We start from the raw sequence: 27,043 nt of genomic DNA, 5'->3' as shown, positions 1-27,043 counted from the left end.
GACTTTACTCATCACTATTTACTACTTTGCCAAGTTTCGTATCATCTGCAAACTTTATAATGCTGCTCCCTACACCTGTGTCCAGGCTGTTTATAAAAATTGAAAAGAATAATAGACCCAAAACTGACACTTGAGGAACACCACTGCAAACTGCCCTCTAGTCTGAAAAACACCACCCTTTGCTTCCAGTTACTGAGCCAATTTTGTCCCCATACTGCCACTTTCCCCTTAATTCCATCTTAATAAGCCTCCTGTGTGGCACTTGTCGAATGCCTTCCAAAAGACCATGTATACAATATCTAACGGACTTCCTTGATCAACCTTCTCTGTTACCTCATCAGAGAATTCAATCAAGTTAGTGAGACACGATTTGCCTTTAACAAATCCATGCTGGCTCTCTCGATTAATCTATGTCTTTCCAAAAGGAAGTTTATTTTGTCCCTGATGGTTTCTAATAACTTCCTCACCACCAATATTAGGCTGACTGGCCTGTAGTTTCCTGGTTTACCCCTCTCCCCCTTCTTGAATAGTGGTATAACATTAGCAAACCTCCAGTCCGCCAGCACTACTCCTGTATCCAATGAGATTGAAAGATTGTGACCAATGCATCTGCTATTTCTACCGTTGCTTCTTTCAGCAACTTAGGATACATTCCATCTGGACATGGTGACTTACCAATTTTCAGTAATGATAGTCTTCTCTATCTATTACTAGCCTGTCCATAACTTCCATCATTTTTTAGTGTAACCTTCACATCATCTGTTTCCTTTGTGGAGATCGATGCAAAGTACTCATTTAATGCTTTAGCCATGTCCTCGGCCTCTACATCAAGATTTCCTTTTGGGTCCTTAATAGGCCCAACTTTTTCTCTAGTTAACCGCTTACACTTCATATGTTTAAAATGTTTGAGTTTAATTTAATGTTGGTTACTGAGTTTTTCTCAAACTCTCTTTGCTTCCTGTATTAACTTTTTCAATTCCCTCTTGTACTTTCCATAATCTTCCTGGTTATTTACTGAATTTGGCCCTGACAGTTGTCCTAAGCCTCCAGTTTCTATTTTATTTTAACTTTTATTTCCTATTTCATCCAGGGTGCATTAGCTTCAGGTGTAGCAGAGTAAAACTTTGATGTATTCTGCCTCAACAAAGGTGCCTTTACCAAAGCTCAGAAAAGTACCTCCTGCAACATTGTGAGCTCTACCTTTTCCCTTCAAAGGAATATGCCTAAAAGTTTGTACCTAAACGATTTCTTCCCTGAATGCCCTCTATTGCTCTGTTACTGCTTTACCCTGCAATAGCCTATCCAATCTACCTGTGCTAGATCCCTTCTTAAATCACTGAAATTAGCTCTTCCTCAGTTGACCATTTTTATCATCAATATTTTCTGGTCTCTTTCCATAATTACTTTAAACCGAATTATGCCTGGTTAGCTAGATCATCATACGCAGTCCCTTGGGGTCGAGGATGACTTGCTTCCACACTAAAGATGAGTACTCAGGTGGCTGATGAACTCACTTTAAACGGTGGAAGATGTCTGTGTGTGAAATCTTTTAACGTGTGGTGGCCATTGCACACCAGCCACCACACAGGCTTGATAGAGCCAGGTCTTGGTCCAGTGGCAAGGGGATACAAGCCGACTGGAGACCAGGCTCCACCGCAAGTGGCAATACATACACACAAACTCAAACATACGCCTACTATCCTCCTTCCTCCTTCCCACAGTACCGTTCTTCTATATGGAATTCATAGTATGCAATGTGGGCCTCATGACCTCACAACATCGCTTTTGTCCCATGCTGCGCCTTCCCTTGGTCTTGACCCCGCTGTTGGTCCATGCTGCTCCACCTCTGGGCTCCGACCTCTCTGCCCCTTCGTGCCTCGTGCGTTGCTCCTCGCCGCTCCCGACCTCCGCTTCTCCCACTCCTGCTCCTTGATCCCGATCCTCCACTGGCCTCCACCACGCTCCAAGACATGCCAGCTACCTGGATTCTGATGATGTCCAAATTTATCGCCCACTTTGGTTTTGTCGCTCTCTCGTGACCGTTGTTGATCCTGCTGCTTCGCTGGCTAGCTTTTTTTTTGATTCACCCACAGGCCCAGGCTTGTGCTGTAACTGAGCTCCTGTTTCTCCCACGAAGTCGGGCTTTTTCGATTCTTTGGTTAGCTAGATAACCTCCTACTGTAACACACTCCACTTGCCCTACTTCATTTCCCAGAACCAAGTCCAGCACTGCTTCCTTCTTTGTTGGACTGGAGACATATTGATCGAGAAAGCTCTCCTGTATGCATCAGAAATTCCTCTCCGTCCGTCCCTTTAACACTCTGTTTTTCCCAGTCTATTTTAGGCTTACAATTATAATTAAAGTCTCCTAATATAACGACTCTCTTTTTGTTACATGCCGTTGAAATGTTCTGACAAATTTGCTCATCTATTCCCTTCTCACTGTTTGAAGCTTCATAAAAAATAAGTCATCTCGGCAATGTAATAGCTCGCCCCCCCCCCCCCCCCCCCCCGGTTCGTCAACTCAAGCTAACAGAAGTAAAAAAAATCTCCAAAATAAATCTATGGGAGTGCTTCCAGCTGTTTTTGCCATACATAAAATACTTGGTGTGCTTGAGGGTTACGCCGGGTACTCAAAGGGCTACGGTAGCCATTTTCCCCAAGCCTGTTTTCTGGCGTATTGCCAGTTATTAGGCCAGAAATATTTTTCCAAGGTTTCCACGATCTATAAATCGAATTTGGAGCTGGGAAAAGTGTCCAGTCGCCTCTGGGTTGGAGCCTGCTGTCTGCGCCAAAAAACAAAGCTGTGCCTTCTGCGCATGCGCGGAAAAAGAAAATTACGTTTTTGACGTCGCTCCAATAGACATGCATGCTCAGTACAGTTTGAATTGCCTTCTGATCGGCTGTCTCTCCCTCCTCTTCTCTCTTTCCCCCCCCCCCCCCCCCCCCCCCCCCAACAGCTTGTTTTGTAGCCGATCCCCGAATCCCTAGCCCGCCCTGAGCCCCTTGCCTGTGCCGGTCCAGCTCCCCGCCCCCCCAGCCCCGAGTGCCTTACTGGTCCCGGTTCCTAGCCCAGGCCGAAGAGCTTGCAGATCCACTCCCCAAGTGCTCTCCCGATCCCGCTCCCCGCTCCTAGCCCATGCCAAAGGGCTTGCCGATCCACTCCCCGAGTGCTCTCCCGGTCCCGCTCCCCGCTCCTAGTCCAGGCCGAAGGGCTTGCCGGTCCAATCTCCAACCCTATCCCTCGCCGAATGACCTCCTCCCACCTAATTACACCCGAAAGACTTCTCCTCACCCCCTTACTTGCCTAAATGGCCAGAATTGGTGCGGGTGGCAGGTTATGCCCCCTTTGGATAAAGAAAAAACTTACCTAAAAACAATCATAACTAACTGAGTTACGCTGGTGCAAATTGATTGTGGAAACTGTGGATTTTAAACTTAGGCCAAAAAAAGCAGCCTGCTCCAAAAAAACGGCACAACTGACTGGGGAAAATTGAGCTCCCCCGCCTGACTCTGGCCCCGAGTGCCCTCCCAGTCCCGCTCCTAGCCCAGGCCAAAGGGCTTGCCAGTCCGATCCCCGCCCCTATCCCAGGCCGAGCAGCCTCCTCCCTCCCAGTCCCCGTACCTAACCAGAGGCTTGGACTAAGGATACAGAGACATGAGTTCAAATCCCACCACGGCAGATGGGGAATTTAAATACAGTTAATTTAATAAATCTGGACGAAAAATTTTAATAATGGTGACTATGAAACTGCCGGATTGTCGTAAAAACTCTAGTTCACTAATGTCCTTTTGGGAAGGAAATCCGCCATCCTGACTCCAGACCCACAGCAATGTGGTTGACTCTTAACTGCCCTCTGAATGGCTTAGCAAGCCAGTTGTATCAAAAAGGGCAATAATTAATGGGCAACTGCTGGCATTGCCAGCAACACCACAGTCCATGAATTAATTTTTAAAAACGATTGTTTTGTTCTGTCCAATTTATACTTATCCAATTTCTTTCTATGGTCTAGCATAGAAGATTTTGTGTAACATTTTGCACTTTAAAGTAAAGAAACTAAGTGTTATTTTAAAATGTTATTTTTATCTTTTATAGAAGAAAGACTCATTTACCTATGAGGTGATTGTGGTAGATGATGGGAGCAAAGATGAAACAACAGAGGTAAGAAATAAAACACATCTACTGAAGTGCTTCCAGACGTTTTTGCCATAAATAGGGCCCAAGTTTCCACACGATAAGCGTTCTGCAGCTCCTTGTCTGCCTGGCACGGCGCCCAGGGGGGCGGAGCCTACACTCGCGCCGATTTTGTAAGTGGGAGGGGGCGGGTACTATTTAAATTAGTTTTTTTCCTGCCGGCAACGCTGCGCGTGCGCGTTGGAGCGTTCGCGCAGTGTGAAAAAAACATTGGCACTTGGCCATTTTTGTAGTTCTTTGTCGCTGTTTAATTTTTGAACATTTTTTTAATAAAAGCACATTGCCATCAGCACTTGCAGCCTTCTCACTGTCTCCTTCCCCCCTCCCCCGCGGGAACAAAATGGCTGTTCCCTTCCCCCCCCCTCCCCCGCGGGAACGAAACGACTGTTTAATTCCCCCCCCCCTCCCCTTCACGGGAACGAACGGCTGTTTCCTTCTCCCCCCCCCTCGACTTCACGGGAACGAACGCCTGCAGCATTCTCCGTGCCTGAAGCACTTTCACACAGGTAGGAAGATGATCTTTTCTTTGCTTATAAATGTTTATTCAGGTTGGATTTATTTGTATAATATTTGTCGAAGTATAAATAAGGATTTATTGTAGAATTTAATGACTTCCCTTCCCCCCCCCCCCCCCCCCCCCCCCCACCCACCTCGTTCTGGACGCCTAATTTGTAACCTGCGCCTGATTTTTTAATGTGTAGAACAGATTTTTTCAGTTCTACAAAAATCTTCACTTGCTCCATTCTAACTGAGTTTGGAGTACGTTTTCACTGTGGAAACTTTGAAATCAGGCGTCAGTGGCCGGACACGCCCCCTTTTGAAGAAAAAATTCTGTTCCAAAGTAGAACTGTTCTACCTGACTAGAACTGCAGAAAAAAAAATGTGGAGAATTGCGATTTCTAAGATAGTCCATTCTCCACCAGTTGCTCCTAAAAATCAGGCACAAATCATGTGGAAACTTGGGCCCATAGAGTGCACTTAAGGGCTACACCAAGTACCCTAACTATAGATTTGCTCTGTCTGTTTGGAAAAGAATTGGTTGTCGACCAATGCAAAGATTTTTGTTCCTGACCTATTCTGCTTCTGCCTGTTGGTGGTTTAGTGTTCGAGATTCTCATCTTCCTACAGATGCTCCTTTACAACACATAGCCAGAGAGGAACAGTATATAAAGTGTTTTTTTTTAAATTAATGTCACCGACAATAACGTCTGCCTATAAAAAAAGTGAGACACCCCGTCCCCAATTGATACTGAGACTGCAATAATATTTTTCTTGAAGTGGGTTGTTTTCTGAATTTGTTGCATAGCAATAAATAGCATTCCGATCATAGATCAGTTAAAACTTGGAGTTCATAGAATCATAGACATTTACGACACAGAAGTGGGCCATTTGGTCCATCGTGTCTGCACCAGTTGAAAAAGAGCAATCCTTTTTCCAGCTCTTGGTCACTAGTCTTGTAGGTTACAGCACTTCAAGTGCATATCCAAGTACTTTTTAAATGTGATGAGGGTTTCTGCCTCTACCACCCTTTCAGGCAGTGAGTTCCAGACCCCCATCACTCTCTGGGTGAAAAAACTCCTCGTGAACTCCCCTCTAATCCTTCTGCCAATTTCTTTAAATCTATGCCCTCTGGTTATTGTCCTCTCTGCGAAGGGAAATAGGTGCTTCCATCTAGGTCCCTCATAATTTTATACAGCTCAATTAAATTACCCCTCAGCCGCTTCTGTTCCAAAGAAAACAAACCCAGCCTATCCAATCCAGTCGTGGCAACAATCCACGTAAGTCTCCTCTGTACCCTCCCTAATGCAATCACATCTTTCTTGTAATGTGGTGACCAGAACTGCACACAGTACTCTAGCTGTGGCCTCACTAGTGTTTTATACAGTTCGAGTATAACCTCCATGCTCTTGTATTCTGTGCCTCGGCTAATAAAGGAAAGTATCTCGTATGCCGCCTTAACCACCTTGTTTACCTGTCCGGCTACTTTCAGAGATCTGTGGACAAGCACTTCAAGGTCCCTCTGTTCCTCTACATTTCTCAGTATCCTACCATTTATTGTGTATTCCTTTGCCTCCCCAAATGCATTACCTCACACTTCTCCGGATTGAATTCCATTTGCCACCTTTCTGCCCACCTGACCTGTCGATTAATATCTTCCTGTAGTCTACAGCCAGCTTCCTCAGTATCAACCACACGGCCAATTTTTGTATCCTCTGCAAACTTCTTAATCATGCCCTCTACATTGAAGTCTAAATCAGTGAAATATACTGCAAAATCATGGTACCTAGTACTGAGCCCTGTGGAACCCTACTGGAAACAGCCTTCCAATCACAAAAACACCTGTTGACCGTTACCCTTTGCTTCCTGCCACTGTGCCAATTTTAGATTCACCTTGCCACTTTCCCTTGAATCCCATAGGCTTTTACTTTATTGACCAACCTGCCATGTGGGACCTTGTCAAAGGCCTTGCTAAAATCCATGTAGACTACATCAAATGCACTTACCTCCTCAAAAAATTCAGTCAAGTCAGACACGACCGTCCCTTGACAAATCCATGCTGACTGTCCTTGATTAATCTGTGACTTTCTAAATGATGATTTATACTGTCCCTCAGAATTTTTTCCAATAATTTTCCCACCACCGAAGTTATGCTGACTGGCCTGTAATTACTCGGTCTAACCTTTTCTCCATTTTTAAACAATGGCTCACGTTAACAGTCCTCTGGCACCATGCCTGTAGCCAAAGATGATTGGAAAATGATGGTCAGAGCCTCTGCTATTTTTTCCCTTGCCTCTCAACAGCCTGGGATACATTTCATCCAGGCCTGGTGATTTATCTACTTTCAAAGATGCTAAACCTCTTAATACTTCCTTTCCGTACATGTTTATTCCATCTAATATTTCACACTACTCCTCCTTAACTACAATGTCTGCATCGTTGCCCCCTCCTGTGAAGACACAGTATTCATTAAGAACCATACCCATGTCTTCCACCTCCACAAGTAGGTTACCTTTTTGGTCTCTAATAGGCCCTACCCTTTCTTTAGTTATTCTCTTACTCTTTGTGTATTTATAAAACAGCTTTGAGTTTTCCTTGATTTTACTTGCCAATATTTTTTCATGCCCTCTCTTTGCTTTTCTAATTTCCTTTTTAATTTCACCCCTGCATTTTCTATATTCCCTTAGGTTTTCTGTAGTATTGAGCCCTAGGTATCTGACAAAAGCTTCCCTTTTTTCCTTATCCTACCCAGTATACTCCTTGACATCCAGGGGGCTCTAGATTTGGGAGTCCCACCCTTTTTCTTTGTGGGAACATATTTGCTCTAGACCCTCACTATCTACTCCTTGAATGCCTCCCACTGCTCTGACACTGATTTACCTTCAATTTAGATGTTTCCAGTCCACTTTTTGTAAATCTCATCTCAGCTTAGTAAAATTGGCCTTTCCCCAACTTTTACACCTGGTCTATCTTTGTCCTTTTCCATAACTATGCTAGATCTAACTGATCACTACCACCAAAATGCTCTCTCACCGATACCCCTTCCACCTGCCCAGCTTCATTCCCTAAGACTAAGTCCAGAACTGCCCCCACTCTTGTTGGGCTTGTTAACGTGCTGGCTAAAAATGTTCTCCTGAAAGCATTTTAAGAATTCTGCGCCCTGTATTCCTTTTACACTAATTCTATCCAAGTTAATATTAGGGTAGTTTAAATACCCTACTATTGCTGCCAAACTGTTTTTGCACTTCTCAGAAATATACTTACATATTTTCTCTTCTACCTCCCTCTGACTATTTGGGAGTCTATAGTACACTCCGAGCAGTATAATTGCACCTTTTTTGTTCTTCGGTTCAACCCATATGGCCTCATTTGATCCTTCTACCATATCTTCCCTCCTCACAGTTGTACTTGTTTCTTTAACCAATATTGCGACCTCCCCTTTTTGTCCCCCTTTATATCTCATCTGAAAACCCTGTAACCAGTAATGTTGAGTTGCCATTCCTGCCTGTTAAGCCATGTTTCAGTAATAGCTATGATATCATACCTCCACGTGTTTATCCGTGCTTTTAGCTCATCTGCTTTTTTTCACTAGACTTTCTGCATTGAATTTATACCATTAAGCACTGCCAAACTCCTTCATTGTTTATTTTCTCGCCTTTGCTTCCTCTACCTTCCAAACTCGCTTCCTAATTTAATGCCTTCCATTTCCAGCTTTGCTTCTCTCCCTACTAAATCTACTCTCAGATTCCCACCCCTCTGCCAAGCGAGTTTAAACCCTCCCTAACAGCACTAGCAAACCCCCGTGAGGATATTAGCCCGTTGAGGCCCAACCTGTACAGGTCACAACTCCCCCACCCTCAGGTCACAAAGCCCTCCCTCCTGCACCATCTCTCCATCTGCTCTCCATTTCTGTACTCACTTGCGTGTGACACCGGGAGTAATCCGGAGATTACTACCTTTGAGGTCCTGCTTACTAATCTTTTGCCTAGCTCCCAAAATTCTGCTTGCAGGACCGCATCCCTCTTTCTACTGGTTTCATCGGTACTGATATGGACCACGATTTCTGGCTGTTCACCTTTCCCCTCTTCTTCCCCCACCCCCCCCCCTCCCCCTCCCCACCCCACCCCAACCTCAGAATGTCCTGCAGCCGGTCCTTGACCCTGGCATCAGGGAAGCAACATACCATCCTGGAGTCATGTCTGCAGCCGCAGAAAAATGCCTGTCTGTTCCCCTAACTATTGAATCACCCCCCCTCTCCCCGCCCCGTACAACTGAGCCCCTGGTGCCATGGTCTTGGCTCTGGCTGCACTCCCTAGAGGAACCATTGCCTTCTCCAGTATATCAGTATGAGAGCACGAGGCACTCGGGACTCCTGCACTATTTGCCTGGTTCTCATTTTCTGTCTGATGGTCAGCCATTCACTCTCTGCCTTAACACTTTTGCGCTGTGGGGTGACCACCTCCTGAAACGTGCTCCGAAACCTGGAGCTTGAGCTCCTCCAGCTGATGACACTTGCTGTTCATGTGGTTGTCCAGGACACGAGAAACATCCTGGACTTCCCATATGGCACAGGATGTGCATTTGACGGAACTGAGGTGCCTTGCCATGCCTCTATTTATTAGACTAGTAACTAAACTTCTTAGCTAACCCACTGATCTAACTTAGAGAGAAAAAGTCAGAGGTAATATTCACCAACCAATCACCTACCCGCTGTCCTGTGGCATCTCACCCCTTGATTTTTTTTCTTGCCAAACATATGCTGCGTCTCCACTGCTGCCGGCTCCCACTCAGGTCCACGCTCTGTCCTGGGCCTTCTCCGCTGCTCTATTTATGCTGCTGCCACTTCCGCTGCTGCCCGCTCCCGCTCAGGTCCACACCCTGTTTAGTTAAAGTGAAGTATATTTTTAAATGGGACAAATTGAATACAATGTACTTTTTACTGATGAAACTGCCTATAGTGACGGACTGTGGTGCCAAAATGGTTTGTTTCATTTGTTTATTGTTGAACCGAGATTATATGGCCATAAAGCTATTACTTTAGTGGAATTATTAAATAATAAACGATAGCGTTGAGAAAGGAGATGCTCCATAATTCAGATATAATTCTGTGTCCAGGGGATTGGCAGAAACATCTGTCGGCAATCCTTTATTGCAATACATTTCTGACACTGGCTCTAGTTACCCTTAACTGTATCCTGTACCTTAAATAAAAACAGAGAATGCTGGAAACACTCAGCAGGCCAGGCAACATCTGTAGAGAGAGAAACCGAGTTAATGTTTCAGCTTGATGACTTTTCATCAGAACTGGAAGATGCTGAAGATGAACCGCTTTTAAGCAAATCCAGAGCCAGGGAAAAGGTGGGTGGGGAAAGAAAATACATTAAATTAGATCATTAACAACTGGCTGCCTTCCCGAGATTGCTGTCTAAAACATTTAATGAGAGCACATATTTACATATCTACCCCTTCCATTAATATCAGTGAAAGATAAAATACATTTTTAAAAACTGAAAGGAATTTTTCACACATTGTTGGTTTCCTTTGGGGAAGAGCCAGCTTTTTTTGAAGGAAAATAATGTGTGATTAATTGTGGAAAGTTTGCTGAGTACAGCAATTGCTTATATGCATAATCCCATGAGATAAAAACAAACCAATCTTTAATAGACCCAATACATAATTCTGTCTTTTTTGAGTTTCATTATTAAAACAGAGAAACAACAAAATCAATAATTGCTCTCCTAGAATTCTGACATGAGAGCAGCTCTGTGAACGAGCTAACTCATTATTGGAGAGACTCGGTAAACGGTCCTCTGTAAAGCCAGTAACAATAAGCTGCTTAGGGCTGCATTTCAACGTTAAGCTGTTGTAAAATCAAGTATTATTGCACATGATGTTGACTCTGGGAATGTTTAAATCGCTTGCAAAGAAGGTTTTATTAAAATTATATGTGAAAGTTTTACCGGGTAGCTTACCTCATGACATTGTTTTTTTTCCTGGGTGGCCTGAATTTTGTATTAATTTTCTTTTAATATATAATGTTTAAATCTATTTGTTGTAGGTTGCACTGAAGTATTCTAAGGAGTATGGATCTGATAAGGTGCGCGTACTAACACTAGTAAAAAATCGTGGGAAAGGTGGAGCTATTAAAATGGTAAGTTTTTAAAAATCTCCTATAACCAGACCCTTTAGTGACCAGGTTAGATTTTTTTTTAAACACTTGTGAGACTCCTGTATGATTTGTAATTGTACCTCACTATTAATGGTAGTACAGGTTGAACCTTCCTTATCCAGAACCCTCGGGACCTGGCCTGTTCTGGATAAAGGATTTTTCTGGACGAGGGGTGGTCACATTAAATTGGATGGTACAGGTACTGAGCAAGGGTATATCAGGGCCGGCTGGCTTGGAGCTGAGAGTGCGGCAGAGCGATCATGGTGGGGGAGGGGGGGACGGGGGGCGGTGGATCGTGGGGTCAGGCCAGTGGTTGCGAGAGTTGGCAGCGAGGAAGGACTTCAATTTGTTCATGTTGAAGTTCTGCGCGTGCGCCACCCGGTGGCCGGGAATGGTTCTGGACGAGGGGTGGTTCCAGATAAAGGGAGGTTTAACCTGTAGTTTGTATATCTTGTTCAATGCTTGCAATAGTGTAGAAACATTGGAAATAAATTGAATCTTGAGATCAAAGAGGTCTTTTCCAGTGCATATGCAATTAATCTCTGCTCTGTTATTTCCTTTTGATGTTGCAACTGAGATAGAAACATTCAGCCCCTCGAGCCTGTTCCTCCATTCAAGTAGATCATGGCTGATTTGTATCTCAACTCCATTGACCCGCCTTGGTTCCATACCTCTTAATACCTTTACCAAACAAAAATCTATCAATCTCGAGTATTGCAATTCTTAATTGAACTCCAGCCTCAACAGCTCTTTTTTTTTTGCGTGGGGGGGGAAGGAGAAGGACGAGGAGAAGGACGAGAAGGAGGAATTCTAGATTTCCACTACCCTTTGTGAAGAATAAATCACCTCTGAACGACCGAGTTTTAATTTTAATGTTTTGCCCTATTAATTCTGGACTCCCTCCCCACCATCAGACAAAATAGGGCTAGAAATTGCGTAGCGCCCGGTTTGGGGCGATAACTTTTGCAGGAGCGCAAAAGTATTGCCAGGCGCTACACAGTTGATTCTGACAGGACCTTCCGGTTTAGCGTTCCAAGAGGGAAGTGGAGCGCTAAATCTAGCGCTACCACTTCCCTTAGAGTGCTAAAGGGAGCAAGAAGGGCGGTGGCAGCAGAGCGCAGCACAATGTTCTGTGTAGCACTGTCGGTTTTACAGGCTCCTTCCCTCCTTTAAAGAAAAGGGCCATTGCTGCGATCATTGGAGGCTAAGGCTGCGAATGGTCATCGACAGCACCTGCGATACGTGCAGAGCAGCCCCATGCATTCAGTCTGCAGGGCTGATCAATTGCGGGCTGGAAAAAAATCTAAATACTGGGGACATGATTAAGTTTTGGCCTACCTGACCACCACTGCCCTAAATTAGCGCTCTCCGAGCAGCCAGCTGAGATGACAACACTGCCTGCAGCTGCCGCTGTTGACGCTCAGCGATGCTGCAGGGGGCGGAAGCGCATTTTACATCTGGGGCGATAACTGGACACTGCGCACCGGATGTCATCACGATCTCCGGGGCGCAGGAGATCGAGACAGTAAGTTTTAACGCCAGCGCTAACACACTGTGGAAGTTCGCGGGCGTCGGTAATTTCGCCGCGCCGAGTCGGTAAGCCCTCAGCCCCCTGTTATTGCCCCCCAGAGGCGCTAATGGGAGGAGCATAGAAACATAGAAAATAGGTGCAGGAGTAGACCATTTGGCCCTTCGATCCTGCACCACCATTCAGTAAGATCATGGCTGATCATTCACCTCAGTACTCCTTTCCTGCTTTCTCTCCATACCCCTTGATCCCTTTAGCCGTAAGGGCCATATCTAACTCCCTCTTGAATATAGCCAGTGAACTGGCATCAACAACTCTCTGCGGCAGGAAATTCCACAGGTTAACAACTCTGAGTGAAGAAGTTTCTCCTCGTCTCAGTCCTAAATGGCCTACCCCTTATCCTAAGACTGTGTCCCCTGGTTCTGGACTTCCCCAACATCGGGAACATTCTTCCCGCATCTAACCTCTCCCGTCCCGTCAGAATCTTATACGTTTCTATGAGATCCCCTCTCATCCTTCTAAACTCCAGTGTATAAAGGCCCAGTTGATCCACTCTCTCCTCATGTCAGTCCTGCCATCCCGGGAATCAGTCTGGTGAACCTTCACTACACTCCCTCAATAGCAAGAATGTCCTTCCTCAGATTAGGAGACCAAAACTGAACACATTATTCCAGGAAAGGCCTCATCAAAGCCCTGTACAATTGCAGTAAGACCTCCCTGCTCCTATACTCAAATCCCCTAGCTATGAAGGCTAACATGCCATTTGCCTTCTTCACCACCTGCTGTATCTGCATGCCAACTTTCAATAACTGATGAACCATGACATCCAGGTCTCATTGAACCTCTCCTTTTCCTAATCTGTCGCCATTCAGATAATATTCTGCCTTTGTGTTTTTGCCCTCAAAATGAATAACCTCACATTTATCCACATTATACTGCATCTGCCATGCATTTGCCCACTCACCTAACTTGTCCAAATCACCCTGCAGCCTCTTCGCATCCTCCTCACAGCTCACACCGCCACCCAGTTTAGTGTCATCTGCAAACTTGGAGATATTACACTCAATTCCTTCATCCAAATCATTAATGTATATTGTAAAGAGCTGGGGTCCCAGCATTGAGCCCTGCGGCACTCCACTCGTCACTGGCTCCCATTCCAAAAAGGACCCGTTTATCCCGACTCTCTGATTCCTGTCTGTCAACCAATTCTCTATCCACGCCAGTACATTACCCCCAATATCATGTACTTTGATTTTGCACACCAATCTCTTATGGTGGGACCTTGTCAAAGGCCTTTTGAAAGTCCAAATACACCACATCCACTGGTTCTCCCTTGTCCTCTCTACTAGTTACATCCTCAAAAAATTCCAGAAGATTTGTCAAGCCTGATTTCCCTTTCATAAATCCATGCTGACTTGGACCGATCCTGTCACTGCTTTCCAAATGCGCTGCTATTTCATCCTTAATAATTGATTCCAACATTTTCCCCACAAAAGACCAATTTCTCCCGCATAGTTTCTCTCTAACTACCCTTTCAAATCCTTTAATCATCTTAAACACCTCAATTAGATCACCCCTTAATCTTCTGTACTCGAGAGAGTGCTGAATCATCTTTACTGCAAAATGTTTGCAGTGTACCAAACTGTGGCATGCTATGCAAGAGTACCAGCACACTGCAACATATGAAACTCTACCATTGTTTTGAAATCTGAAGTGGCTGTGCAATGCTTGAAGAACAATGCCCCTATTTCCTATCATCGATGTCATACAATGGAATTCACTAAACACATCCTAGCTATTATAGTAAAGGTATATTAAGTACATTTATTATGAACCACAGAAATTTATGGAGGCATTAAAAGATCAGATTTCTGGCATTTTCGATTTTGTTCAAAGAAGTATTGCAATAATTGCAAGATATATATATTTTTTCATTCCGGGATGTGGGCGTCGCTGGCAAGGCCAGCATTTATTGCCCATCCCTAATTGCCCTTGAGAAGGTGGTGGTAAGCCACCTTGTTGAACCGCTGCAGTCCTTGTGGTGAAGGTTCTCCCATAGAGCTGTCAGGATTTTGACCCAGCGACAATGAAGGAACAGCGATATATTTCCAAGTCAGAGTGGTGTGTAACTTGGAGGGGAACTTGCAAGTGATGGTGCTCCCGTGCGCGCTGTCCTTCTAGGTGGTAGAGGTCACGGATTTGGGGGGTGCTGCCGAAGAAGTCTTGGTGAGTTGCTGCAGTGTATCTTCTAACACTGGTAAACACTGCAGCCACGCTACGTCGGTGATGGAGGGAGTGAATATTGAAGGTGGTGATGGGATGCCAATCAAGCCGGCTACACCCATCCAGGCAAGTGGAGACTATTCCATCATGCTCTTGACTTGTGCCTTGTAGATGGTGGAAAGGCTTTGGGGAGTCACTCGCTGCAGAATACCCAGCTTCTGACCCGCTCTTGTTTCAGCAGGGCCATCATTGTACAGAAATTCAAAATTTTCTAAAGGCCCACCTCACCCCCAAATGTGCTCAGTGTCATCCTTGCCTGCTCTGGAGCTTACAACCGTATCGTTAAAGTGTATGTGCAATATAACACAAACCACCACATGTTTTATTTCTGTTCAGGGTGTGTTGAGTTCTCGAGGAAGATATATTCTAATGGCTGACGCTGATGGAGCTACTAAGTTTGCTGATATTGAAAAAGTAGAAGCTGGCTTGAAAGATCTCCAGCCAGGGCCAGTGAGTATTTTGTCCAGAACTTTCTGACCTATGGAAATAGAGAACATTACCTGCAGTAATTAAAAAGGAAAATTCCAGAAACATTATTTGAATATGGATTATATTTTCCTTACTCTCGATTTTACACTCGTGTGGTACTAAAGTGCAAAATGACTGCTTTGAATTGGCATCCTAAATGCAAAGGATACTGGCACCATCCCCATTGTCTTCAGAACCTCTCCATGTCCAGAATTCTGAACTCTTTGTACTTTTTTACACACATATGCTGGTATCTAGGAAAAATTCTAAAATTGTTATGCAATGCAGTATTCTATAAATGACTAAAATAGGATTCTCAAGAAAACTGTTGAGCAGAATACTTCATGCAGTTGTGGGAACAAATGCTGTGGCCAACACATCAATGAATTGTTTGGACCCTTTAATTTTGGGGAAATTATTATTACCATAATTGATTCCTGCAGATTGTTCAATGAGAAATCTACTTCATCAAAATCTATTTTGGATCATTTGTTTTTCTTATGTATTAAATGACTGCGAAGAGATTCATGATCCTGATTATGTAAGCTATTTTTACACTGATATGACTTGAAAACAGCAACACTTAGTTGGCTTTAATCCTGTTCTGGGAAATTGACTAATTAAATTTACTTTGATCTCTCTTTCAGGACAACATGGCCATCTCGTGTGGATCGAGAGCTCATTTGGAGAAGGAAACAGTAGCCCAAGTAAGTGTAGCTGAATAGTTGTAAGTAGATGGACTTGTGCTCTATGGATGTGAAAGCATTGATTAAAATAATTCTCCTAATTAAACTTTAGGAATACAATTTAATAGTTCCAAGATTTCAGTTGTATAGTAGAGTTAATTTATGGAACCAAAACCATATTAACAAAGCCATGTTTTATCTTGCCAACTCTTGAATAGCTTCAAAAAATTGTGCAGTCTTATTTGTTTAATTCAAAGTTGCTTAATTTGAAATATTTGTTGAGTCGAATTAAAATTGTGCAAATAAAGCCTCCTGCCAAAAATGCTTTGAGTTTTTTTTGCTTAATTCAAACCTTTTATTCAATTATTGATGAATGTTATGAAGTTCCAGTGGGAGGGTTGTGGACACCTCGTTCATCGAAAGAAGCTGGACTGGCAAGATGACATCACCTAATGGTTGTGCCATTCCTGCCAGCCAGGGGAAATATGCCAGCATGAGGCAAATGTGCCAATACCAATATGATTTGAGAGCCTAATGTAAGGTTAGTGATTGATTGTGGTTCAGAAAACAGCTCCAGATAAATTCCCAGCATTTTTCTTTAAGCATTAAAATTTCAACCAAAATGCCGACCTGGTATCATGCTCTTGATTGATTAGGGCAGTTGACCAGGGAGTACTGCAAATGGCATGGGTGCAATTCCCCTTTTATGTGGATGACTCCCAACCCCAGGATTTCGTATTTGGCCAATGCCAGATCAGACTAGTGGCTCGAAGTTGCACTCCGCCGCACTTCCAGTGGTGTGGAGAGCCTCCGGGAATTTCAACGCCCTTATTTCGAAAGGAAACTCTAGCTTTGTCAGTTTAGATGGCAATAACTATTGATGTGATCTTAATTTTCTTTTCTATTTCAGCGTTCTTATTTTCGGACCTTACTCATGTATGGTTTCCACTTTTTGGTGTGGTTTCTGTGTGTAAGAGGAATAAGGGATACACAGTGTGGCTTCAAGCTTTTGACTCGAGAAGCAGCTCGACAGACCTTCTCAACTTTGCATGTAGACCGCTGGTATGTTTTTTAAATTGTCTTCAGCAAAATAGTGAATTGTACTGAGGCACAAAGTTAAAATTACTTTTTGCATATCCAGTCTATTCCTGATTTGTTGAAATTTCTTAATTTGAAGTACTGATAAATCAATTTCAAATTAAGCTTTTTATTTAAAAAAAACTGCAGTACTGTTTTATTCCAGTTTAATTTGATTGCTGGATAATTTCTTTTTTTATTGCAAAAAATAACTTTCATCACTAGTCGACTGTATGTAGAAAAAATAAAATGGTCACTTTTTTATATAATAAAGTGTAAAATATAATGTGATTTGAACAGAGCAAAACATGAATAATTTGACCGTCACTGTCTTGAACACATTCTCAAACACACAGTTTTGTTCCTTAACTTAATTTACTGTATTAAAGAAAACATTTTTGGATGCTTTTCACAGCACTTTTCACAGCACACCTGAACCGAAATCAAGGTTGGCATCTCGAGCCATTTCCAAATAAATTCCTCATTGGAAAAAATCTGTATTAAAAGATGCAGATAAGTATCAAATAAAACTGAGAAAAGGCTTCTGGTCACTGCAGCTAGCTTTTGGATAACAGCGATAAGAAAGCAGAAAAAAATCGGGTATCAAATTTCCTCTATTTAAGGAAAGAAAGGATTCTAAAGTACAGCACTTAAATCTAGAAAATTTTAGCCTAGAGTTGAAAATCCCATGGTTCCAGGATAAGACTTTTTAATTAGGCCACCAGAAAATATCAATCTAAAGTCTAATGGGCTCTATGAATTATGGAAGCTTCTCACTACCAGCCTCTAGTGGCTGAAAGTGTTTACAGTGCTGAGACAATCTAGCATGTTGCATTTTAGGCTGCTGTAATTAAGCTAGAAAGTTTTATTTGATACTTAGATAGGGCCATTCTTAGACATCCTCTCTGAAATTGTTAACTAGAATGGTCTCGAATCTTGGTCTTTATAAACTGAGTGTGGTGCCAAAATTTTTCTGCCATCTCTTGAATATAGGTTTCAATGAGCAGTCATTCTTGAGAATGGTGGATATCTCATTTGACAATTAAACCTTTAGGTAACCTCATTACTAAGCAATATTGCCAAGTGAGTTGTGGAATTGTCTTTTGTCTTGATCATGTCTTGTAAAAATTCAAGCTTTGTCCATTTAATGTTCAATGTTAGGGAAGTCCAGAACCAGGGGTCACAGTTTAAGGATAAGGGGTACGCCATTTAGGACCGAGATGAGGAGAAACTTCTTCACCCAGAGAGTGGTGAACCTGTGAAATTCTCTACCACAGAAAGTTGTTGAAGCCAATTCACTAAATATATTCAAAAAGGAGTTAGATGTAGTCCTTACTACTAGGTTGATCAAGTGGTATGGCGAGAAAGCAGGAATGGGGTACTGAAGTTGCATGTTCAGCCATGAGCTCATTGAATGGTGGTGCAGGCTCGAAGGGCCGAATGGCCTACTCCTGCACCTATTTTCTATGTTTCTATACTTATCTGAAAGGAAGCCATGTGAATTATCTTGATGTCTATTCTGATCACTGCTGTCTGACTTACTTTCAAAGTTGATATTTTTTGGTACTTTGTTTCTTCAGCCAAGTGATCATATCATAATTTGCTTGCCCCATTTTTTTGGTGCTACTCTGGCATAATCACAGGGTACATGGTGGGGAAAAAGAATGAGGAACGACGTTATTATTATCTTCCCATGTGAATGTGGATTATCCTATATACATCTTTCACCTTCTCTTTTCTCCAATGTTGAGTATTACTGTTAATTTTGGAAAATACTTTTCTCGGTTGTGTAACCATAGTTTGTATTGAATGCTTCCTGTATGGAAAAAGGACAGAGCATCGTTGTATGAGCATGGCTTTTATGTAGTGAGCATGGCTTTTATGTAGTTGGCATTCGAGGGAGATAACTTTGTTTGAGAGTATACAACTTCAAAGAGAAGCACTGTACTAATGTATTAAACTACTGTGGAATTTTGTTGAAGCTAGTGTCATGAACTTGGTATTTGTGTTTCATGTTTCAAGAGTTTTCTTACAAATAGGTAATACAGTAAATTGGGTAGAAACTGGCTGTTCTGTCTCAATTGTGGTAAATTCTGTACATTTATTTTATAAACAGGATCAATTGTTTGCGCACCATAGCAAATGAACAGATATTTGAGAGCAAATTAGCTGTGCTGGTGATGGATGAGTTGGTATTCATTTGTCTAGCGTTTCTGGTATGTATGGCAGCTGTATAAGTGTCATAATATATCGTAAAAGAATCACATGATAAGCATTCCAATGTCCTCTTAAACTGTACGAAAGATACCTGATTAATAATTCACATGGGATGATAAATATAACCTGAAGCAGTACTGGAGAGTTTATTGCAAGCCCAGATTCAATGGGGAATAAAGTTCCTACCCAAAGCCCATCACCTTGAAAGAAGGGAAGGGGCCACTAAAATGAGAGATTGGTGAGCAGAATATTAGACAGCCTGCTAGTCTGCATCATGGCAAGACTGCAGTTAGTTGTACAGTACATTTAAAATGCATTCATTACAATTGTAAGTGGAGCAAAGACACTGATGATTCAGACAGGGAATGCAAGGATATTTCATTTATCACAGCAATGAGGCTAAGCTACCTCATGAGAGACAGTTGTAACTGAATTTCTGAAGCCTGCCTGCTGAGTTTGGTAAACACCATGTTGACCATTTCTTTCAGTTGTCTTAATTGTACAACCTTTTTTTTGTGTTATTTTGTTTCTTTTAAAAATATTACCCTCAGTTCCCTTGGATTATAGAGGGAGGAAAAATCAGCCACACTTCCTGCCCTTGATTGTCATCCAATGACAGCAACTAAAAAGTATGCAGGTGCAGACATTGGGTGAGGGCAGGATCAGGCTTGGCTATAATGCAACATGCAATTGAATAGTTTGCTGGCTTTAACTGTCTGGGCCCCCATGTGAAGAAGAACCACTTGAGCAAACCTGGAGGGTGTCTGGTACTAGTGGAACTTAACCTCCGCAAGAATTAGCACCTCGGTGAGAGAAAGGAAAATGGGTTGTAAAAAATATATACTTTGGAATATTGTCTATCATCCTGTGTTCATCGCATTTATTTTTAGTCAAGCTATCCCCACATACATTGTATAAATCTAAATAAATGCAGCATGCCCCCGTGTTGCTAAGGCACAAATTTGCCAAATTCATAGCTGATCTTGCATCTGTTTTTTTTTGAAGAAAGCAATTCCAGGATTTTATTCATTTCAGATATAATGTACTGTGCTTTCAAGTGGGTTCATTGTTGTCAGCTTAAAACAATTCTGTCTTAGAAAGAGGTAATTGCTAGCTTGAGACATTTTACCCAGGCCAGCCTGTTTTTTATTTAAGATTCTTGTATAATGAAAGCTTTCTAAATCTTTGACATTCAATTAGTGAGATTTTTCTTATTGCAATTCATGAATCAAAAAAAATTGCAAGAGTAGCCTTTTCAAAATAAGTTATGTATGGCGAGGTTATTTTTCTATCCTGTGTTTAAATGAAACTGTTGAGTATTCCAACCTAATTCTATGGTTGAGTAGTCGTAACAATTTGAAAGTTAATGAGATTTATCAGTGACATCCCTCCCATTGTTACTATTTCAGGTTTAATGTTTTATTTTAAAATGCATAAATGGAGAGGGTGGAGGTATTTGTATGACCTTGTCACATTTATGAATGCAGCAGTTATGGACCATGAGATTTTGTCAGTTTTTGCAAATAACAAGACAACATTCTGGAAGTATGTTGGTGTTCACGTAGTGTAGTGGTTATGTTACTGGACTAGTGAAACAACAGCCTGGACTAATAATCTAGAGAACATGAGTTCAAATCTCTCCATGGTAGTTTGAGAATGTGTATTTGGGTATAAAAATCTGAAAATAAAAAGCTGGTATTAGTAAAAATGACTGAAACTGTCAGATTGTCGTAAAATTCCTAATGTCCTTTAGGGAAGCAAACCTACTGTCCTTATCAATGTTCCCTCCAAGCTGTGTGACCGACCGCTCACCAGCTTTTCCATTGTAAATACTGCGCATGCACAGAAACTGGCCGGGCACAACAACGTGCAGCTTACAGGGAACATATTAGTCCTTACCCAGTCTGGCCTATTCGTGACTCCAGGCTCACACCTAATTGGTTGGGGCCAAAATTGCCCTCAGTGGGAATTTGGGGTGGGGGGGGCACTTCGATTTATCCGAAAATTTACCGCCCGGCAGGAGTCGGAGGGAAGAGCCGGAAAATTCGTCTCTTTAACTCTGACACTGCCTCCCAGCGCTTTGAGGCGCTATTTAAAGCGGTATCAGTATGGGTTCGGGTCGGGAGCGGGGCAGTGACATCAGCGAGACACGGACGTGCCACGTAGCGCTGATGCATCGCAACGTCCCTCCCCTTCACTTAAAGGCGAGGGATGCTGCAAGGCCTACTTGGAGCTCACTGGGCCACCAGGGAGGGGTTCAGCCGGGCCAGTGGCCCGGCACCCAAGAGGGGATGCCGGGCTGCCTGTTGGTGGCCTGGCCAAACCAGCTGCCGCCATTGTCAGACCGACTCAGGAGTCAGCCGACAATTAAAACAAAATGGCAGCCAGGGCGGTATCCCCTCCCATTTAAGAGCGGCTACACCGCCCAGCCAACTTCCTGCCACGCAAATCTGCTGGGAGCACGGACTGGCAGCGAGTGCGCTGCTGTGGGGCAATTTCCCCCATGAGGCTGAAAAGAGGTCGGCGCCGGGCGGAACCCCCCCCCCACAACCCGGGGGCAATTGCGAATAATAACTTTTATTTATATAGTGCCTTTAATGTAGTAAAACGTCCCAACGATGGTTTGGCCCTGCCACCTACCCCCGATTGAAAAGGCCTTACCGCCCCGTTACCGTGGTAATGGGCCTTGAAGAAGGGGGGCAATTGCCCCTGTTGACTCTTTACTGCCCTCCGAAGTGGCCTGGAAAGCCACTTGGTTGTATCAAACTTCGACCAACAATTCAAGAAGGCAACCCACTACCACCGTCACAAGGCAACTAGGGCTGGGCAATAAATGCTGACCTGGCTAACGATAACTGCATCCAAAGAATGAAAGAAAATATGGAAAACTGGTCAATCCTCTTGAGAGCTGACTGCATGGGAAAAAACATAGGAGAGCTGGAATATTGCATCTTTATTTGAAGGCCAATGTTTTTGAAACAGGCTAGCAACACCAGATGAGAAAACTCTTGTTTTGGTGCCACCATTTTGGCTACCAGGAGAGTTCATGTAGCAAGTGCAATGTTCACTGCTATGTAAGCTTTCTGTGCATTTTTTATCCAAGCCTGTATTAATTTGTTTTTTACTGAAAATCCCGACACCATGTTATTTTGTTGCACACATACTAACACCACTGAAAAGTTTAGCTGCTTATCAGAGATGATAATCCCCCTCTAAATCTGTCCCCAACATATTGTCGTATTCCTTTGAAATGATATATTGAAGCTTTACTATCTATCGTGAAGCTAAGGAGTGGCTTAATTTTTGCAGTCTTAAGGTTACTCGTAATTTTCATGTATTTCCTTGATGAGTGACTGCAACATTAGACAAGTGATAAGTAGTTTCTCTTGCGTAAAGAAGATGCTGCAAGTTGGCAATGGTATCTGTGTTGGTTGGTGCTTGAGCAGTACATGAACATCAAAACAAAACATTCTCGATCACTTGTTGCTCAGAATATGTTATGTGGTAGACAAGATGTATCTGTGGAGAACTGGTAGGAATGAGAAGTAGCTGAGGCCGGAATCTTCCCGGCGCTGCGACTGCGAGGTTTGGAGGTGGGCCGTGATTGACAGCGGGGCAGATGTCCACTCTGAACCAGCCTCCATGAATTTCCCAAGTGCCGGCTCTGCCTGTGATTTGCAGACCCCGGCACTAAGCGCTGTGTCAGGCAATTGAGATAGTTAAGAAGCTGTGTAAAACTATTTAAGCAGCATTTTACCAGGTTCTCACCATTTTACCAAGTTTTTTTTAATGAGGTTCACATCCCTCGGGGATCACGTCAGGTAAAGTGTGTCAGGTTCTCAACATCTCTGGAATGGTTTGACTAGTTGACAGCTGCATATATATGGTATAAAAGCTATAATTTCACTGCTGTTCAATTTCTAACCTTAGAAGCATGAGCCTTCAAGATTTGAAATACACTTTTCAGCTTTATGGAGGTTTGAAGTGTTTGCAGTGAACATTATCCAGTGTCACCTCCTTGGAGCAACCTCACTCACCATTGCCAGATCACTTCTGTCAGCTCAACTTCATCTGCCATCTATTCCATCAGCATCGGTGCCCTTGGAAAAAAATCTCACCTTGGTCCTTAGAGTCCCACCTCAGTCAGCCCCAACACCAACATCATTAGAAACATAGAAAATAGGTACAGGAGAAGGCCATTCGGCCCTTCGAGTCTGCACCACCATTCAATAAGATCATGGCTGATCATTCCCTCATTACTCCTTTCCTGCTTTCTCTCCATACCCCTTGATCCCTTTAGCCGTAAGGGCCATATCTCACTCCCTCTTGAATATATCCAATGACCTGCATCAACAACTCTCTGCGGCAGGGAATTCCACAGGTTAACAACTCTCTGAGTGAAGAAGTTTCTCTTCATCTCAGTCCTAAATGGCCTACCCCTTATCCAATGACTGTGTCCCCTGGTTCTGGACTTTCCCAACATCGGGAACATTCTTCCCACATCTAACCTGTCCAGACCCATCAGAATCTTATATGTTTCTATGAGATCCCCTCTCATCCTTCTAAACTCCAGTGTATAAAGGCCCACTTGATCCAGTCTCTCCTCATATGCCAGTCTAGCCATCCCGGGAATCAGTCTGGTAAACCTTCGCTGCACTCCCTCAATAGCAGTTAGGCATATCAGCCACACCAGCAGCACCGACAGCAAGACCAACCTTCTCCGCAATCACCTGATGCTGCACAGGGCATCAGTACCCGACTACATTGCTGCCCGGGACACCAGAGATGGCCTCACCATGGCCAGATTTACTTCACTTGATACTGTACACCCTGGCTGCCACATGATGAGCCAGGTTGGCACCACCCCACCCCAAAACCATAAAGCATCCCTACAATGCCCAAGCTATTCCTTTCACACATCACCATTGGAGTGGTTTGGGGGCGGGGGGTACCATTGTGTCTCACCATTCACTGCAATTCACTAATCCAATTCCAAAGATGCACACGATCTGTCCAGGAAGCCAAATTGACAACACATTAGCAGAAACTTTACATCAGCATTGGTTAACAGACACAAGTTCCTACTCTAGTGTTAGTTGGTATGGTTGGATAAGGATGAGGGCGAGTGTGAGAGGTGGCTAGTAAGATGGGACTATGATGATGTAAATAGAGAGGGATAGGTGGAGATGCAAGGTACGTTGATGTGAGTAAGGATGTGCAGGAGTAGGGTAGGGAAGGCAGAGTGATGGGGATATGATGATTGGCACTGCAGGATGAGATTGAGTGTGGCTTTGCAGTAATGTTTCATGATCCACTGAGATTATTGAAAGGTTTGCGTCACTGCAGCCAGCTCCTCCTGACAACATCCCTGCTTGTGCCCTCCTGTACAGCGTGCAGCCAGGCTGCGTTGGTGTCCTGGGGAGGTCTCTTCCTCCCATTGGAAGGGAAGAGAATCTCCCTGCATGGTATGACTCCCTCCAGATGCTGAGTGCTACAGTAGTGTGCCTTTGTGCTGCGCTTGTCAGTGTTTGCAGCACATTAGTGCTGCATAACACTGACCGTGCAACTGTGGGCATGGTCCCTTTAAAGAAACTGGCTGATGACGTCATCAGACCCGCTTCCTTTTAGTTGGCCGGGAACCTCGTAGGGTGGGCTTGACAAGCCCCAGTCACGTAAAATCAGTTGGACAGAGGCGGTTGAAGAAGGGAGCGAGGTTCCAGCATGCACTCTTAAGTCGCCCGCCTAGCTCCCAACCCAGTTTGAAAAATCGCGGTCTGAGTGTGTAACAATGTAAACGGTACTTTTCAATCTCTGAACTGCAATTAGTTTTAAATATCAGCAGAAAACAGGCCAGATAGTTCTGAGCAATTATGTTTTTGCATGTTTCGAAAAAAATTCAAAATGTGTAACTGATAGTTTTTTTTATGAAGAGGAAAGTCCCACATGGTGACTTAGATCAAAGTTATAGGGCCAGAATTTGCTGTCAAAATAACCAAAAGGCTAATGGCCATTGCTGTTGTTTATGCTTAAATAGTACAACAACTTCAGGCAAGGAGCAGATGCATGGTTAAACACACAAATCCAAAAGTTGCCCCATTAGCTTTGCGAAAATGGCATCTTTCTCTTAACCACCTCGTTTTTGTTAGGAGCTCGCTGTATTTTCCCATTAATTGTCCATTAAACTTGCCACAGGAAGTTAAGTCCTGTCATTACAAGCATAAGCACCCTTTTAACGATGTGATAAGTCTTAATTACTGCCAACCAACCTCACTGGCACTGAAAATTAACTCTTACAAATGTGGAGTCTCATTCCTTTACGTTTTGAATTTTTTGGGAAGATTTTTTAAAAATTCTTTCCTTTCTTTGCAATCTTTTTTCTCTCTCAATCAATCTTTCTTTCCCTCTCTCTTTTCTTTCTGTACCTGATTTAACATTGAAATCACCCCCTTTAATTCACCCTTCTTCTCAGTCCTTCCTGTTTATTTCCCAACCCTTCAATCTCATTGGTTGAGGTACCCTGTTGATTGCCCCGTTCACTCAGATCCCAGATGCCTTGTTTCCCTCGCTGTGCCGTTATCAGCTCACACTTTCAGCAACTTTGTGGGCCAATTTTTTTTGAGCTGGTGGGTTCAGGAGCAAGTCTTAACTAACAGTAGATGCTGTTCATAGAATCATAGAAAATTATGACACAGAAGACCACCATTTGACCCATCGTGTCTGCGCCGATAAAATTATGCAGGTAATATTAATGTTAGAAGTCTGGCCCAATTGTATTTGTTGCACTTCAGGCCGATAGATTCATGAATTGGCATAGTTGTAAAAAAAAAAGTGAACATCTTGTGTCCACCCATATTTAACCAAGTTAAATATAGTAAGTTGCCCAGTGCCAATAGTGGAGCATATCAATTCTGAGTTGTAATAACAAGGGACTAGATTTTCCCTAACCCCTTTTTCTGGTGCCCTCACCTGAGGTGTGCCGCTTTTGTCCACCTCCAAGCGCGCCGAAAAAAGACCTCCTTATTCTGGCCGCTCCCCAGCCTCTCGGTCGTGGTGCAGCGTGGCCCAATGGTTTGGGGGCGGAGCCAGGTCCCAGCGCTGAAAACAGTGCCGGGACCTCTGCACATGCACGCTAGAGTCTGTGCACATGTGCAGTAGCTCCTGGCAGACCGTTTCTGCAAATGAGCGCCGCAGGCTGTGTGGGAGGGGCCCGAAGCACGCCGTCCCTAGCTCTGGCCAAATGGGCTCCCTCATCGGCGGCCCGCAGCGTTCCCTAAGGTAGGACTTCTATTTTTTATTATTTACTGATTGATTTTGGTGCTTTAGGTTCAGGGTTCCTTCTATTTTTTTTAATTTATTGATTGATTGCTTATTTTTATACTTTTTTTGGTGCTTGGTGGTGCTTTAAATGTAGTTATTTGCGCTGATTCCTTAACTCTAGGTAAGGTTTTTCTGTGCTGACAGAAGTGGCAACATATGCTGGCCTAAGTTAGTCTGGAGCAACTATTTGCTGGCCAAATGCCAAAAACAGGGGTAAGTGGCTGGAACGTCCCCTTTTGGGGAAAAAAAAACTGAACTGAACTAAAACAAAACCTAACTAACTCACTTACACTGGCGCAAATTAAATGGCCAGCATTGCAACTAAAAAGATACTTCGAAAAAATCAAGTTCTTCTTTAAAAAAAAAGGAACAACTCCTGGGCAAACTTGGGCCCAAGGTGTGTGCTGATTGAAGATATGGATGACATTTTCATTTTGGTCATTTTATTTATAACATTTCTGCTTTCAGTAATAGAATGATAATGAGGCTTTGTACACTGGTGCAAATTTTATATCTCTGCTGTCACAGTTTGCGATATCCTTAACTTAAGTAACTGTCCCTCTGATACATTGCCACATTGCTGCTACTTTTTAGAGCTCAGACTT

At 43.4% G+C, this 27,043-nt stretch overlaps 1 protein-coding gene across 2 annotated transcripts in view; it reads left to right on the top strand.

The window, feature by feature from the left end:
• Window positions 1-27,043, top strand: part of alg5 (ALG5 dolichyl-phosphate beta-glucosyltransferase) — a 74,757-nt gene that overhangs the window by 33,999 nt on the left and 13,715 nt on the right. For both annotated transcript variants that reach the window (XM_070892354.1, XM_070892355.1), the window contains 5 exons: window positions 4,097-4,162; window positions 10,752-10,844; window positions 15,010-15,123; window positions 15,789-15,848; window positions 16,738-16,889. In XM_070892354.1, coding sequence (XP_070748455.1) covers window positions 4,097-4,162; window positions 10,752-10,844; window positions 15,010-15,123; window positions 15,789-15,848; window positions 16,738-16,889 — 485 coding nt within the window. The remainder of the gene's footprint in view (window positions 1-4,096; window positions 4,163-10,751; window positions 10,845-15,009; window positions 15,124-15,788; window positions 15,849-16,737; window positions 16,890-27,043) is intronic.

The sequence above is a fragment of the Pristiophorus japonicus genome, chromosome 10 (genome assembly GCF_044704955.1).
Source record: "Pristiophorus japonicus isolate sPriJap1 chromosome 10, sPriJap1.hap1, whole genome shotgun sequence".
Taxonomy (NCBI): Eukaryota; Metazoa; Chordata; class Chondrichthyes; family Pristiophoridae; genus Pristiophorus; species Pristiophorus japonicus.
Note: the sequence above shows the minus strand (reverse complement) of the source record. Positions and strands in the feature narration are given on the sequence as shown.